Genomic DNA, 13,310 nt, shown 5'->3' with positions numbered 1-13,310 from the left:
GAGTTATGCGTTTCTTCATTCATAAACTGTGACACCACAGCACGTTGAGTCTCGTTGTGAAATTGATCCACGCATAAGTAAAGCTGTCACCGCTGCTATAGAACCGATATGCAACTGTAACCCTCACTGTACAGGAGCATTGCCTTATTGCAACGCAGCGAATGTCTTCCAATATTTTTTACTCTCGATTTCAACTTCAGGGAATGACACCATTTTGGGGATCTAGAGCTGAAACGTATATACAGACCCTGAATTTCGACCCACACCAAACATGAAATCTGTAGCCGTACCCGAAGGCTAAAAAACAACAGGACTTTGGAAGAGGAGGGCATTACTACTAAATAATTGCAGGGTATAGGGAGAAAACACCCTCGAAGAGCTTGTACAAATCATCACAGATACTTGGCAGGCGGAACAACTGCCTGTCATGGGAAGTGCATAATCATTCAGCAACTCCGCAAGAGTGGATGTCGAGCTTTCGCGTCACGTACAAGACATACTCAGAATGTTTATCTCAAATGACACAAGCACAGCATACACATAACATCTGGCAAGGTCAAGTGGACTTCTGACAAGGGCAGTCAGGCGAAGAGCTGATCCTGAACCTGAAAAGAACGCTGAAACATAAGGCGAACCACAGCAACCAATCGTCCGCATCTTCACCCAATTCAAGGAGGAATATCTCTCTGTTGGCTGATACTCTCTTTTTGGCCACCTAGAAGGTACTTCATTAACAAAACACTGACGGAAATAAAGTCCTAATTGCAACTTAAGGGGTGAACATCAAAGCTGTTTGCAATTAAAACTCCTATTCGCCCAGAAGGTGGACTGTCGTCACATGTCTTCAACCTCACTCTAGATAAATTCATCAGAAAAAGTGAAAGGGGATTAAAAACCCAATAACTCTGAAAGCATCTTCAGCTTGGACGAAGGAAAACGACATTGCGATATGCTGCTTAGTTTTTGTAGACAGTGAATTTGCTTCAATCAAATAGAAAAGGTCAACAGAGCATGCACTGTTCTGATGTGAGTTAACCTGCATTGAATTTAACATTTAGAGATCGAACGTGAAGTACGGCCAAATGGAAAAGATTAGACGCTTCAAGTATTTTGGCGAGATCGTATAACTAACTTAGCTAGAAATGGAAGCACAGACACTTTGATTATGCAAGAGAGCGTACGGAATGAAGCATGACATCCGCTGCAAAAGCGCACGTCTTGGCACACAGAGGTTAGACACTACAACCTGGCAATAAAATCTCAAGCCCTGTACGCCAGCGAAACTGTTTTTGTAAACAACAGGGGAGAAATGTTATCAGGAAAATAGCCAGAACGAAGAAAAACTAGGAAAGTTCTTGGCGCAGAAAGAACTAAAAACTTATGCAGACCGAAATCATGCAAAGCAACAGACGAAGAATAAATTTTATAGTCATGTTCAGAGACTCCAACAATGAGGCTTACTGTGAAGAATACGACACGTATAGGAAATGACGAATAAGCGGTGTAAACAGTAACTGGTCACGACGTACCATGGAATGTAGTGAACGTAGAGACGAGAAATTTTATGTAAGATCCTTGTAGTTTATCAGGCCGAAAAAATCCTCAAACTAAAATCAAAAAAGCAACAGCGCATGTGCGAAGCGCAAAACTTTGTCTGAAATCTTCCTTGAATTCAAAATGCCGTGTTCTTTCACAAAATGAAAAGTAACACTTGTGTAAATTTTGAGTCAAAGTATTGTGATTTTAACAGCATGAAATTGACAGTTAAATCCTTTTATTTGTCTGGCCTCCTCCTACGAATCAGGCCAAGTAACTGTTCCTCCTCGACCAATCCATCTGGCAGGATACCTTCGGTTCAGAACACGACGTCCAGGCAAGGCATTATGTGAAACGGAGAATTCTACACGTAATTAGTTTTTGCATAACGTTTACAAAGTCTTTTTTCCTTTCATAATCCTCACGCTTTCGCTTAAATTAATGATGTTAGCAGAATAGCCTTCTAAGTCGATGTCATGCGTGAGCTACAAGGTATTGAAAATCTCCGCGACGAACATACGCTGCAGTTGCTGTGGCATTTATAGGCCAATTTGAGGCTGATTCCTGGATTGATAGGCCGCAAGTGATCAATTAAAAATTATTCGTATCTATGGCCCGTACTCTACTGACGTATGTTGTAAACGGTTGCTGTTTACGCTCTGTGTAATGGTCGACAGTATGGACCAAACAGGAATGTGTTTAATGACTACGACAGTTAGTGAACTAAGATGAGTGCAGGAAGAACACAGAACAAATTTAAAAATTGTAGTTTTTAGATATCAGCAACACTAAGGAAGAAAAGTTCGATGACACAAACAAAAGGGAATTAGAATACGTCAGATACACGTGTATAGAAAAAGAGATCGATGTAAAGGTAGAAAAATCACAAACGTAGGGAGATTTTAATATGTAACAGTGGCATTGTGAAGTTATGAGGAAAGAATGGCAGGAAACTTTGCAGAAGAGAGAAGGATGAAGTAACGAAACTTAAATGGTATCTTATAAGAAAAAAAAATACGATGTACATTACGAATTAGCTTAAAATGGAGAAAACTGGCAAGGAAAAAGGAGGCATCATAAAAAGGAGAAATCACTACCCGAAAAATTAACAAAGATTTAGGAAGAAATCCTAGTTCCGTGGAACAATACATTAAAGAACCATGAGGATAGTATCAAGTGGGTACAAGACCAAACTCCATAATAAGACTTGGTGACTAGAAGCATAAAGACAGGGTTAAACTACTGGCAAATTTAAGCATCGTAGAAAAGCGGTTAACAGTAATTCAAAAATAGAATATTCACCTCAGTAAATGGTTTCGAATGCGAAGAGAGCAGCTTCAAATGGAAGACATTAAGATGAAGGGAGCTAGCGAGGACGCTGTAGTATGTGTGAGTAAGTTTAACGAAGAAATTGGTGAGCCAAAAGTCGATGGGAAAGCAGATATTTGCATAGTGCGCTGGATGAAACTCTTATACAGCGTGTTCAGTTTATCATTACCACTATAAATAACTATTCGTCCAGATGCAAACTACAAAATTTTTCAAGCAAATGTTCTTTAGCAGTCAAGGGGACATCAATCAGTATGTAGCTCTGTTTTTTACAAAGATATGAACAGCGGTATGACTTTTTTAAATAGAACCCTGTATTTTTTGTCCAGTAATTCATTTCCTCTCCTAAAGACCGATTCAAAAATGTATCACAGTGTACCATTCACTGAAACGCAACGTTATTAGTTACATAACACAACACTGATTTTGAGCTCGGGATCACAAACTCGTCCACTTGTTGTAGTTGTCAGAAAACAAATGAAAATCAAGTAAAAACGTAACTCAAAATTGACTTTGACTCTCCTGTACCACTGCCCAGGAGCAGAACACTCAAAGGCGCTCAGAGTGGTGACCCTGGACACCGATACACTGCTGCTCTCGCTGAATGAAATAAGTATCTACTGCCTCCAGTGTTGCCTGCTGAAGAGAATTACAAGCAAGCACGATACGCTGCTGCATGACCTCTTCCGTTGTTGGAATATCACGATAGGCAACGTCTTAATGCATCCCCAAAGAAAAAAGTCCAGAGTATTTACATCAGGAGACCTAGCAGGCCAAGTAACTGTTCCTCCTCGACCAATCCATCTGGCAGGATACCTTCGGTTCAGAACACGACGTCCCGGCAAGGCATTATGTGCTGGACATCCATCGTGTTGACCATATTAGCATTCTGGTTCTCAGCGGCACAGAAAATAATTGGTCTGAGGAAGTTGGCATACACTGTGCCGTTTAGACTACCATTGATGAAATAAGGGCCAATAATTGTAGTACCAAGCATCCCACACCAGACGTTAACTCTCCATTGACACTGATGTTCCACCTGTCTAAGACATTGTGGATTGTCGCTGGACCAATGATGCACGTTCCTTGTATTTTCCTGGCCTTTGTTTGAGAAGGAACATTCATCGGTAAATAGAACATTGGAGAAGAAGTTCGCGTTAGAGAGGATTTGATGCTGTGCCCTCTGACAGAACTGTACACGATTCTGGAAATCAATCCCATGCAATTCTTGATGTAGGTGTACATGGTAAGGATGGAACCGGTGCAGTGTAAGAACACGATGTACACTGGTTTTAGGACTGCAAATCTCGTGTTCAAGCTGTCGTGTGGTCACGTCTGCATTCATGGCAACGGAGGTGAGAACAGTAACGTCAGCAGCTTCCTCGGTGCGAGTGCTACGATGATTTCGATGTCGTTGGTTGAAAGTTCCCGTTTCCTGAAGCGTCGCAACAAGACGAGAAAACACGCGTCGGGAAGGCGGGTCCTTGTCGGGATATCACTCTCTGTACAGTCCCGCTGCCTGCGTACCATTCCGCATTCCTTCAACAACAACAACAATAAAAGAAACGTTATGTCAATGCAGTTTGTTAGAAGGACAGCCTTTAATGTATGCTTACTGTACACAACAGTATTTAAAAGTACTAAACTACTGTACTAAACGTACCCGTACATAAGAAAACATAATTGCAATTATTGTTCTGCTAACTTACATTCCCCATTCGTTAGTGTACATTCTACTCACACAACTCTTCAACTGAAGATATATGAATCTCAAGTGTGCATTCTACTAATGTTTAGATTTGTCCTCTGTCAACGTCAGTCCGTCGATGTGTTCCATTACCACCAAGACCTGCACTATGCGCTGGGAGTGTCAACGTCAATGTTGTGCTATAATTAACAATAGTGTGTTTCAGTGAATGACTCCGATACGTTTTTGAACAGGTCTTTAGGAGAGGAAATAAATTAGTGAATAAAAAATACAGGGTGTCATTTAAAAAATCATACCGCTGTTCATATCTCCGTAAAAAGAAATCACACTGATTGATGTCCCCTGACGGCTAAAGAACATTTGCTTGAAACATTTTGTAATTTGCATGTGGGCAAACAGTTGTTTAGGGTGGTCAAAATAAATGGGACACCCTGTATAGTACGATAGTATATGAGGTGTGATTAAAAAAAGTGGTTCAAATGGCTCTGAGCACTATGGGACTTAATATCTGAGGTCATCAGCCCCTAGAACTTAGAACAACTAAACCTAACTAACCTAAGAACATCACACATCCATACCGGAGGCAGGATTCAAACCTGCGATCGTAGCGGTCGCGCGGATCCACACTGAAGCGCCTAGAACCGCTCAGTGACACCAGTCGGCGTGTGATTAAAGATGTTGTAAACATAGAAAAGTGAGACAGCACGACTGCTAGTAATTAGAACAGGCTGTATTTAAAGAAATCAATGTCACGTGGTCTGTAGGAAACGGACAGGTGTAAATGAAAGTTAATCGGCATTTAATGTTAACGGTATGAACAGTGAAACAAGTGAAATAACAGGTAACAGTTGATCTCAACAATGGATGTATTGTGAACACCACCTGTACAAGAAAATTTGAAAAGATACACTATGAATCCGAGAAGGACATCGTTGAATCCTAGTACAAGCAGTGGGAGTACTAGACAGAGATTCGTTCAGTCAAAAGGCAAACTGTTTGGTACGAGAGCCAGAAAAAATTGTTGAGTAAAACTCTGTTAAAACTGCTCAAAATAACCAGTTTCTGAAGTAACCGACTTTCGGTATTTTATTTCTGTTATTTCCTGTAATAAACTTAGAACAAAAATTGAAAAATTTTTACTCTCAGTTTCAAGATACTCAGCACCAAACTATTAAGTTAAATAGGCAAATAAAAGAAAACAGCCCGTCCACCGTTACCTGCTTTCCTCGAAAATTGATAAGTATTTGAATACAACAAAAAAATCACCAGCTTACTGCCATTGATTATAGTCTTTTGGAACTCTGCTCAAAAATCACGTAACTGGGAATCTTACAACTATTTGGGCATTACAAACAGTCAGTGTTAAAGGGTGAAAACGACGTCGAAGAACTCTGTTCTTCGTGTTAATTTGTCTGCTGTGAAGGCTACAAGGAGGTAAAGGCAAATTATGTAGACAAAGGCACCAGATCAGCTGCTTTCAATTTTTATTGTATAGTATTAATGAATTGTTGTTATCATAATTTCCTTCCTTTTTATTTCATAGAAACGACAGACAAACCTTTAATCTTTAAAAGCAAATAAAGCATTGTACTTCACTGCTACGTCACTTTGTAAAAACATTTCCAGACTAGTGTTGATGCCATTCTACAATACAACGGATGTCCGGCGACGACAGCAAGAGACTAACTTAAACTTGTACACTGCAGGTACACGCTATCCTAAGCTACGACACAGGGTGAGATGGACATTACCGTCTCAGCAATGTTGCACCAATTCCTTCGCCATGTGTTTGTTGCTCGTTTGTGTCGGCATTGTTACTAAAACAGCACTGATCGCTATTTCCCATAATAATGCAGTATTCCAAACCAACGCAAATTTTACATACATGAATTACTGCTCGTTAAAAAAAGGTGTATTTAAAAACGAAAAATTTTAGCACTGCTGCTATGACTAATTGATATTTCGGTTTTTTTAGTCGGTTATTAGTAAAGAAATATGAACATGTGTTATCATCGAGACCAAACTAATACCGAATAATATCAGTTATTTAGAACTAAAAAACCGTTATCGATTTTAACCGGTCGATTTTCCGAACGCTCTTAGGAATCAGGGAAAAACAATGAACTGAGAGAGAAAGGGAGTGATACAGAACGTCAGGAGAACGAATAGAGAAACAATGAGTAATTCATCAGGTTTCATGCACAGGTAAGTCTAATAATAATTTTTAGGGACTAAACTCGCCCGTTTGACAAAGAGCACAGTCCCTGATCACTCGTTGGAAAGCTAAGCCAATGAAGTAGGTGCTACACAGGGTGTTATCCCTATTTTTAAACAGTTATAATTTTTTTAAATTTATGAACCTACTTCTTTAGAACTACTTTTGTTAGATACAGCACTCCATGAGGTTGTGTTTGACATTATTTTTTTGTTTTGTTTGAATGGGAGACTGCCGCCTGTGTTGACTTTAGAAGAACGGGCAAAAATAGCAGCTCGTTGTGAGGTCTGGGGATCTGCGGCGCGAGTACAAGTGTGGTGTAGGACTGAACCAGGAATCCATGCACACCGGATGCAAAAACAGCTGAAAACTGCCATTCCAAATTACTAAGAACAGGGAGCGTCGCCAGTGCAAGTAGATCAGGAAGATCATCGACTTCGATGATACCAAAGGATGTTGACAGATTCGTGAAATGTTCACGAGGAACCCTAAAAAACCACTGCGTCAAGGATCTCGTGAAAGTAGTCTTTTAAGTTACGCAGTTGCAACGATTCTTAATAAAGATCTCACTTTAGCATCGTTGAAGCCACATTGACGACTGTGTTAGAAAAATGGAGTTTGGAGAAATTTTCTTGGGTTGGAATGATGATTGATCTGAACTTTTTGAGGACGTTCTGTGGACTGATGAAGCAGGTTTCCATATTGGAGGATTTGTAAGCAGATGTAACTTCCACTACTGAGCACCCGAAAAACGACCAAACGAATGTGTTAGAAAAGCACAGGGGCGTCCAGTTTAACAATGCAACAACCCACAGCTGCATTCATGCAGCACGGAGCACCTGCACATTTTGCAAATGATGTCCGCGAATGGCCGGACGATCATTTCCCAGGTCGTAAGATTGTGACACATGGCGCACACGAACGGCCTGCCTGCAGCACTGATTTAACCGCTTGAGATTTTTTTTTTTCTATGGTTGGCCTAAGGAGGTGGTTTTCAAGTGAAAGTCACGGAACTTGGATGAATTGGGAGCAGTAATACGTCATATTTGTTCTATATAGAATGAAGCGGCGAATGAAGATTTGTACCAAGGCCGGGAATCGAACCTGGGTCTTCTGTTTACTAGGCAGGGGCGCTAGCTACTTTTTTTTCTTTTTCTTTTTTTTCCTTTTTTTTTTTAGGCGTTGATATAAGTCAACGGGGACAGTTGAAAATGTGTGCTCCGACTGGTACCCGAACCCAGAATCTCCATCTGCTGCTTATAAAGCAGACGCTCTATCCATCGTCTTTTTTTTTTTTATGGAGTAAAGGTGGTTTGAAGCTCAGACTGAGACTTCAACGCTACTCTTTTATCTTATTTTTTTTTTTTTTTTTTTTTTTTTTTTAATGTCAGACTTACAACCTTTGCTGACACACATTTTGTTATACTACCGCGTAAATGTCCAAATATTGACAAATAGCGGCTAATTAGAAAATTAATTAAGTAAGTAAATGAATAAAACTGAAAATGTCCAAATGAAAAAGACATGAAGACATCGCGGATAGTACAAATACAAAAGAAACATGCTCCTCCAGCAATGAAATGAAATTCGTGTCGGGGCGACACGTGCTCACGATAGAGCAAGAGAGCCATCTATCGGCCCGTTCTCCAGACGATGGTGTAAGACTGGGTCGTCTTCTCGAAATTAACTAAGGGTCCGTAAGTGAGATCGCTGTCTGTCTCCGCTTCTTCGTCTATCTCATCTCCACCCACACCCCAACTGTCCGGCGCATCGGTAAATGTGTCGCAGGTAATTTGCGAAGTGTTGCCCATATTTCATATGCTGTTGCAGCTTCGTGTGTCCATCCAGGAGAAAATGTCAAAAATCAATTTTGTCCTTTTCCGATTCGTTAGAAACGTAGCCCAGAACCATTCCCCGTACCCATGTCACTGAATTGGTTTTTTGGACCGGAAAATAAGATTCTTGGGGGAAAAAAGGGTGTCTGAAGAAATTGTGTGAGGGGCGGAGCGTAACAGGAACGCCAATATCTGTTGTGCCAAGTGCCACACTGGAGCCGTCCCACTACATGCTAAACGATGTTCATCAGTGTCCACTGTTGCGCAGCCGAAACACAGTGGAGTGTCTGCCAAATGAATCGCGCGCCGCCGTTGATTCGTTGGGAGGTAAACGTTCCATATAACGCGCCATATCTGTCGCCAGTTCTTGTCTGGGTTCTTCTTCTCCAGGGTATTCCTGGGGCACCGGGGCAGTAAGAGTTGGTATACATCTCGCGTCGTCGGTAGTCGTGTTGTTGGGAAGGCTTCTCTGACATAGCTAAGCTCCAAAAAAAAAGAAATGTGATATCTTCGGTGAAATATGGCCCACATTGACTGGGGGCAGCATTGAAGTGAGCGCTAGTACATCGACCAACGCACCCGAGATGTTATGAAATTGACCGCGCCACTGTCGTAAAATCGTACTGACGAATAACGCCAGTGCCTTTTCATATACGTTCACCAGATCAAGTCCACCGTCTCCAGGTCGTAGCGTAAGCGTTGTGTGTTGGATCTTAAACAGGTGTCCCACACTCACGTAAGCGCCGAACGTTGCTTGTATCCGTGATGCCATTGTGCGCGTTAAAGGCAGGACATGCGTTACGTGAGTGAGTCTCGAGGCTAGGTATACGTTAACATAGGTCACCCTCTGAATCATATCCAACGCTTTTAATTTTTGTAACAGCACCATTGTCCGCATCAGCTTCAATATGCGTCGGTAGTTTTCCGCTGCTGTCCGCTGCACATCCGTGTGGAACGTAACACCTAGACATTTTATGGTGTTAACTAACATGAGCGGGCCTTCCTCCCCCGGTTGTAATCCTCGACCGACATTCATGCAGCGTGACTTCTGTAGATTAAGCACGCTTCCCGCCCCCATCCCGTATCGCTGTATCCATGCCAACGCCGTACGTACTTCGTCGCCTGTTATTGACATCAGCATCACATCGTCAGCATAAGCGCGGCAATGAAAGGTCAGTTGTGGCAACGGCACTCCCTCCAGCCGTCTTCGGAGGCCATATAGACAGGGTTCCAAAGCCATTGCATACAAAAATATCGAAAGGGGGCAACCTTGACGAACTGACCTTGAAATAACAATGTAGTCAGTGTCCCGCCCATTCACAGAGACCTTTGATCGCAAGCCGTGTGGCAGTCGCATGATCACTAGAATGAAGGCCTGTGGGATTCCCAATCTGCCCATCACTGTCGAACGCATGATCAAAGTCAATAGCGACTAGTGCCCCACGCACTCGGCATGCCGCTGCTAATGCGATGATATCCTGGTAGTCACCGAGCGCCGTATGTACGTTACTGTTACCACCGAGGCATGTTTGATCAATGAGAAGTCTATCAGTTAAAGAGAGTGTCTATAATCTCCTGGCCTTCTGCCACCGCGTGGTTTGGGTATTGGGATGATGATACCCTCCGTGAATTCGACAGGTATCTCAGTCTGCGGTGACAGGAGTTCGTCGTACACCTGAATCCAGGTCCGTCCCATGAGGTATGGAAAGGCGCGGTAAAATTCAATTGGGAAGCACTCCTGTCCTGGGGACTTGTTCGGAGCCCCCCTGGCGATTGCATCTGCCAGCTCGGCCTCCGTTATCGCTGTGATGAAAGTCTCTACATCCAGTGGTGGTCCTTTATTGGCATTTCCGATATGACATCATATAGTGTCTCGTGGTTCACTTGTACAGGTCCATATAACTGGCGCAAATAGTAAACACATACGCAATATCCCCGATCAATGTCCTTCCTCGTCGTTGGCGTTCACGTACTACGTGATGCATGGTGCATCGGCAGCAACTGTGTCCGCCAATCTAGCCCGGACCATTATCCTTTCTATTCTTAGTCTCGTCAGCTGTAATACTTTGTCTTTTATCCTGCGCATGGCCGCGTGCGTTTCCGGTGATGGTTGTTGTGTCATCAGCTCCCTCAGGGATGTAAAATAAAAATCAGCCGTCGTGCGGTTCCACTGCGGTTTATTCTGCCCGTATCGTATCAACGTTCTCCGTAACGTTGGTTTTGCGCATTTGATCCACCACTGGAGAACCGAGGTGTATGCTCGTTGGCTGCGAACGCAGTTCTCCCAGACCACCTCTATCGACCGGCGACATGCAGTGTCACGTAAAAGGGCACTATTCATTTTCCAGTGACCCTTACTCCGCCATATATTCTGACGCGTTAGTTTAAATCGTACAGACGTACGCCATATGATCCGTAAAAGCCGCTGGCCAGATTTCGGCATCCAGTATCGCCGTCCGTAGAGCTCGCGTCACATTCACTCTATGAAGTCTACTCGACGAATTTCCCGTTGCATACGTATAATCCGTTCTGTCGCCATGCTGCAGTTCCCAGGTGTACGGAAGCGCCATTTCGGTAATCAAACCACGCAATTCCATGCATGGCACATAATGAGGTACATGGTCCTTTTGGTCGACGACACAATTAATGTCGCCGCCTACTACATATTTATCATAGCGTCCAGCTATCTCTTCGGTGTAAAAGGTCTCCCTTTCTCTTCGTTTTGAGGAGCCAGATGGCGCGTATAAATTGATGAAACGAACGCCGTCGACAGTGATCGCTGTTCCACGAGCCGAAGGGAGAGACATGACTTCCTCCAATCCTAGTCCTTCCCTGGTGAGGATCGCCACACCGCATCCACTCTCATCGTGCACTGAATAATGTGCTTCGTAGCCGTAGAACTCCGGCGGCGATGTGAAACGCACTTCTTGTAGGAGTACAATATCCACGTCCGCAGCGTCTAACATATCTTTCAGCATTTGAATTTTAAGCGGTGTCCGAATGCCATTAATGTTCGTCGTTGCAGTGCGGTACGCCTGGCGTTTGTTCATCAGTTGTAAGGGGGTGTCATCAAGCGACGGTGTTGAAAACCGGACTGCTGTCGTCTATCTGCACACTCGGCGCTCCTCACCACACTAAGTTGTTCAACATTCCCCGGCCCCTCCCGGCGTCTGACAAGGACTATCCTCAATCATAGCGTTCGTATTTTCATTCTGTTCCTGTTGGTCCATTTCTTGCGCCCAGTCCCCCAACATATTTCCGGAACTGGCCGAAGGATGGTAGGCAACGTTGTCACCGCTCTGATGTTGGACAATTGTCATCTCCACTTCTGCCTTCCGGTCACCAGGATGAGAATTCAAGTTAACGTCGCTGTGCAATTCCTGCATCATCATCTCGGTATTCGTTGAATCGACTGGTCTCAGGTCGATACTGTCGCTGTCGTCCACTGTCCCCTCGGGCCTGTGGCAATCGTCAGCAGAAGTCAGTCGACGCTTCTTCCTTCTCTTCAGTGAACGCTGTTTCCGTTGCCTTGCTTCCGCTTCAGCTGTTTGGATTCCTTACCCTCCGTCTTGGGCCTGGCCTATCACGCTCTCGGTGGAAGCACTGGCAGCCACCACGGTTGAGCCTGGAGCGACCGTCAGCTGCATCTCTTGTGTGGTGTCCTGTGTCTGCTGTGGTGAAACCGGTGTGTACATGTTCTCTATAGGGCGCAGCTGCTGGTGCCCATTGGAAATCTCCCTCACGTCTCCACTCAGGGCTTTCACAAAGGTCAACGGTAATACAATCATCTGTTGTGGCGCCTGAACATCATCCCGTAGGGTTTGCACTAAACGTCGCTGGAGGCATTCCGAGCGGACGTGACCTTCTTTCCCGCGCCCCGAGCAAGTGCGAGGTGGTACATCATAGATTATAATCGCTCGACAACCTTCTATGTACAAATAGGAGGGGACGTGCTTTCGCAGTTCTATCCGTATTTGTCTCATCCCATGTAGGACGGGGTATGTGGTAAAACTCGTCCATTTTTCGGCCACATGGGATAGAACTGTACGGTATGGTCGAAAGGCGTCGGTCACAAGTTCAGACGGGGCCTCAAACGGAAGTTCGAAGAAGCATATAGTGCGTATCCCCATTCCCGCGTGATCGACCGTAACCGCACCAATATTCCCGTCGGCATAACAGAAACTGTACCCGTTCGGTGATCGTTGTAGAAGTCTTTCGCAAGTAGCCTCGTCAATAAGCCTAACATAGACGACGCTTGAAACGATCGATAAATGGATTCCCACGATATCCTGTGGATCGATTTTTACTTCTTCTCTTAAAAAACGTTCAATCTCGTGTGCCTTTGGTCATGTATAGTCGTTCGCAGAACTGAACTTCAAAGTGGTTTTTCTGTACGAGTGTGCCATCTCGTTCTAGACTCGTAACACCGCACACGCGAAGCTGCTCCGGCGTAAACAGGCGTGCGCACCACAGCGCGGCCGGCGGGCAACACGGTCCGCACGGTATCACTGCCGAAGGCAGACTGCACTGGTGTACCTGGCACACCTCGTTTCCCAATCCGGGTTCTCACTGCTGCTCCAATCCACCTTAAATTCCCCTTACACACGAAAGGATTGTCGAGGCTCTCCATGTTCTGAGGTGCTATTCCAGAACACGGGGAGCCTCGGCAATTCTGTTCGTGTGTAAG

The 13,310-nt window shown here is 44.0% G+C and overlaps 1 protein-coding gene across 1 annotated transcript in view; it reads right to left on the bottom strand.

The window, feature by feature from the left end:
• LOC124616653 overlaps positions 1-13,310 on the bottom strand; it is a 157,899-nt gene that overhangs the window by 13,817 nt on the left and 130,772 nt on the right. The window contains exon 7 of the mRNA XM_047144982.1: positions 12,185-12,294. Coding sequence (XP_047000938.1) covers positions 12,185-12,294 — 110 coding nt within the window. The remainder of the gene's footprint in view (positions 1-12,184; positions 12,295-13,310) is intronic.

This window comes from Schistocerca americana, chromosome 5 (assembly GCF_021461395.2).
Source record: "Schistocerca americana isolate TAMUIC-IGC-003095 chromosome 5, iqSchAmer2.1, whole genome shotgun sequence".
Taxonomy (NCBI): Eukaryota; Metazoa; Arthropoda; class Insecta; order Orthoptera; family Acrididae; genus Schistocerca; species Schistocerca americana.
Note: the sequence above shows the minus strand (reverse complement) of the source record. Positions and strands in the feature narration are given on the sequence as shown.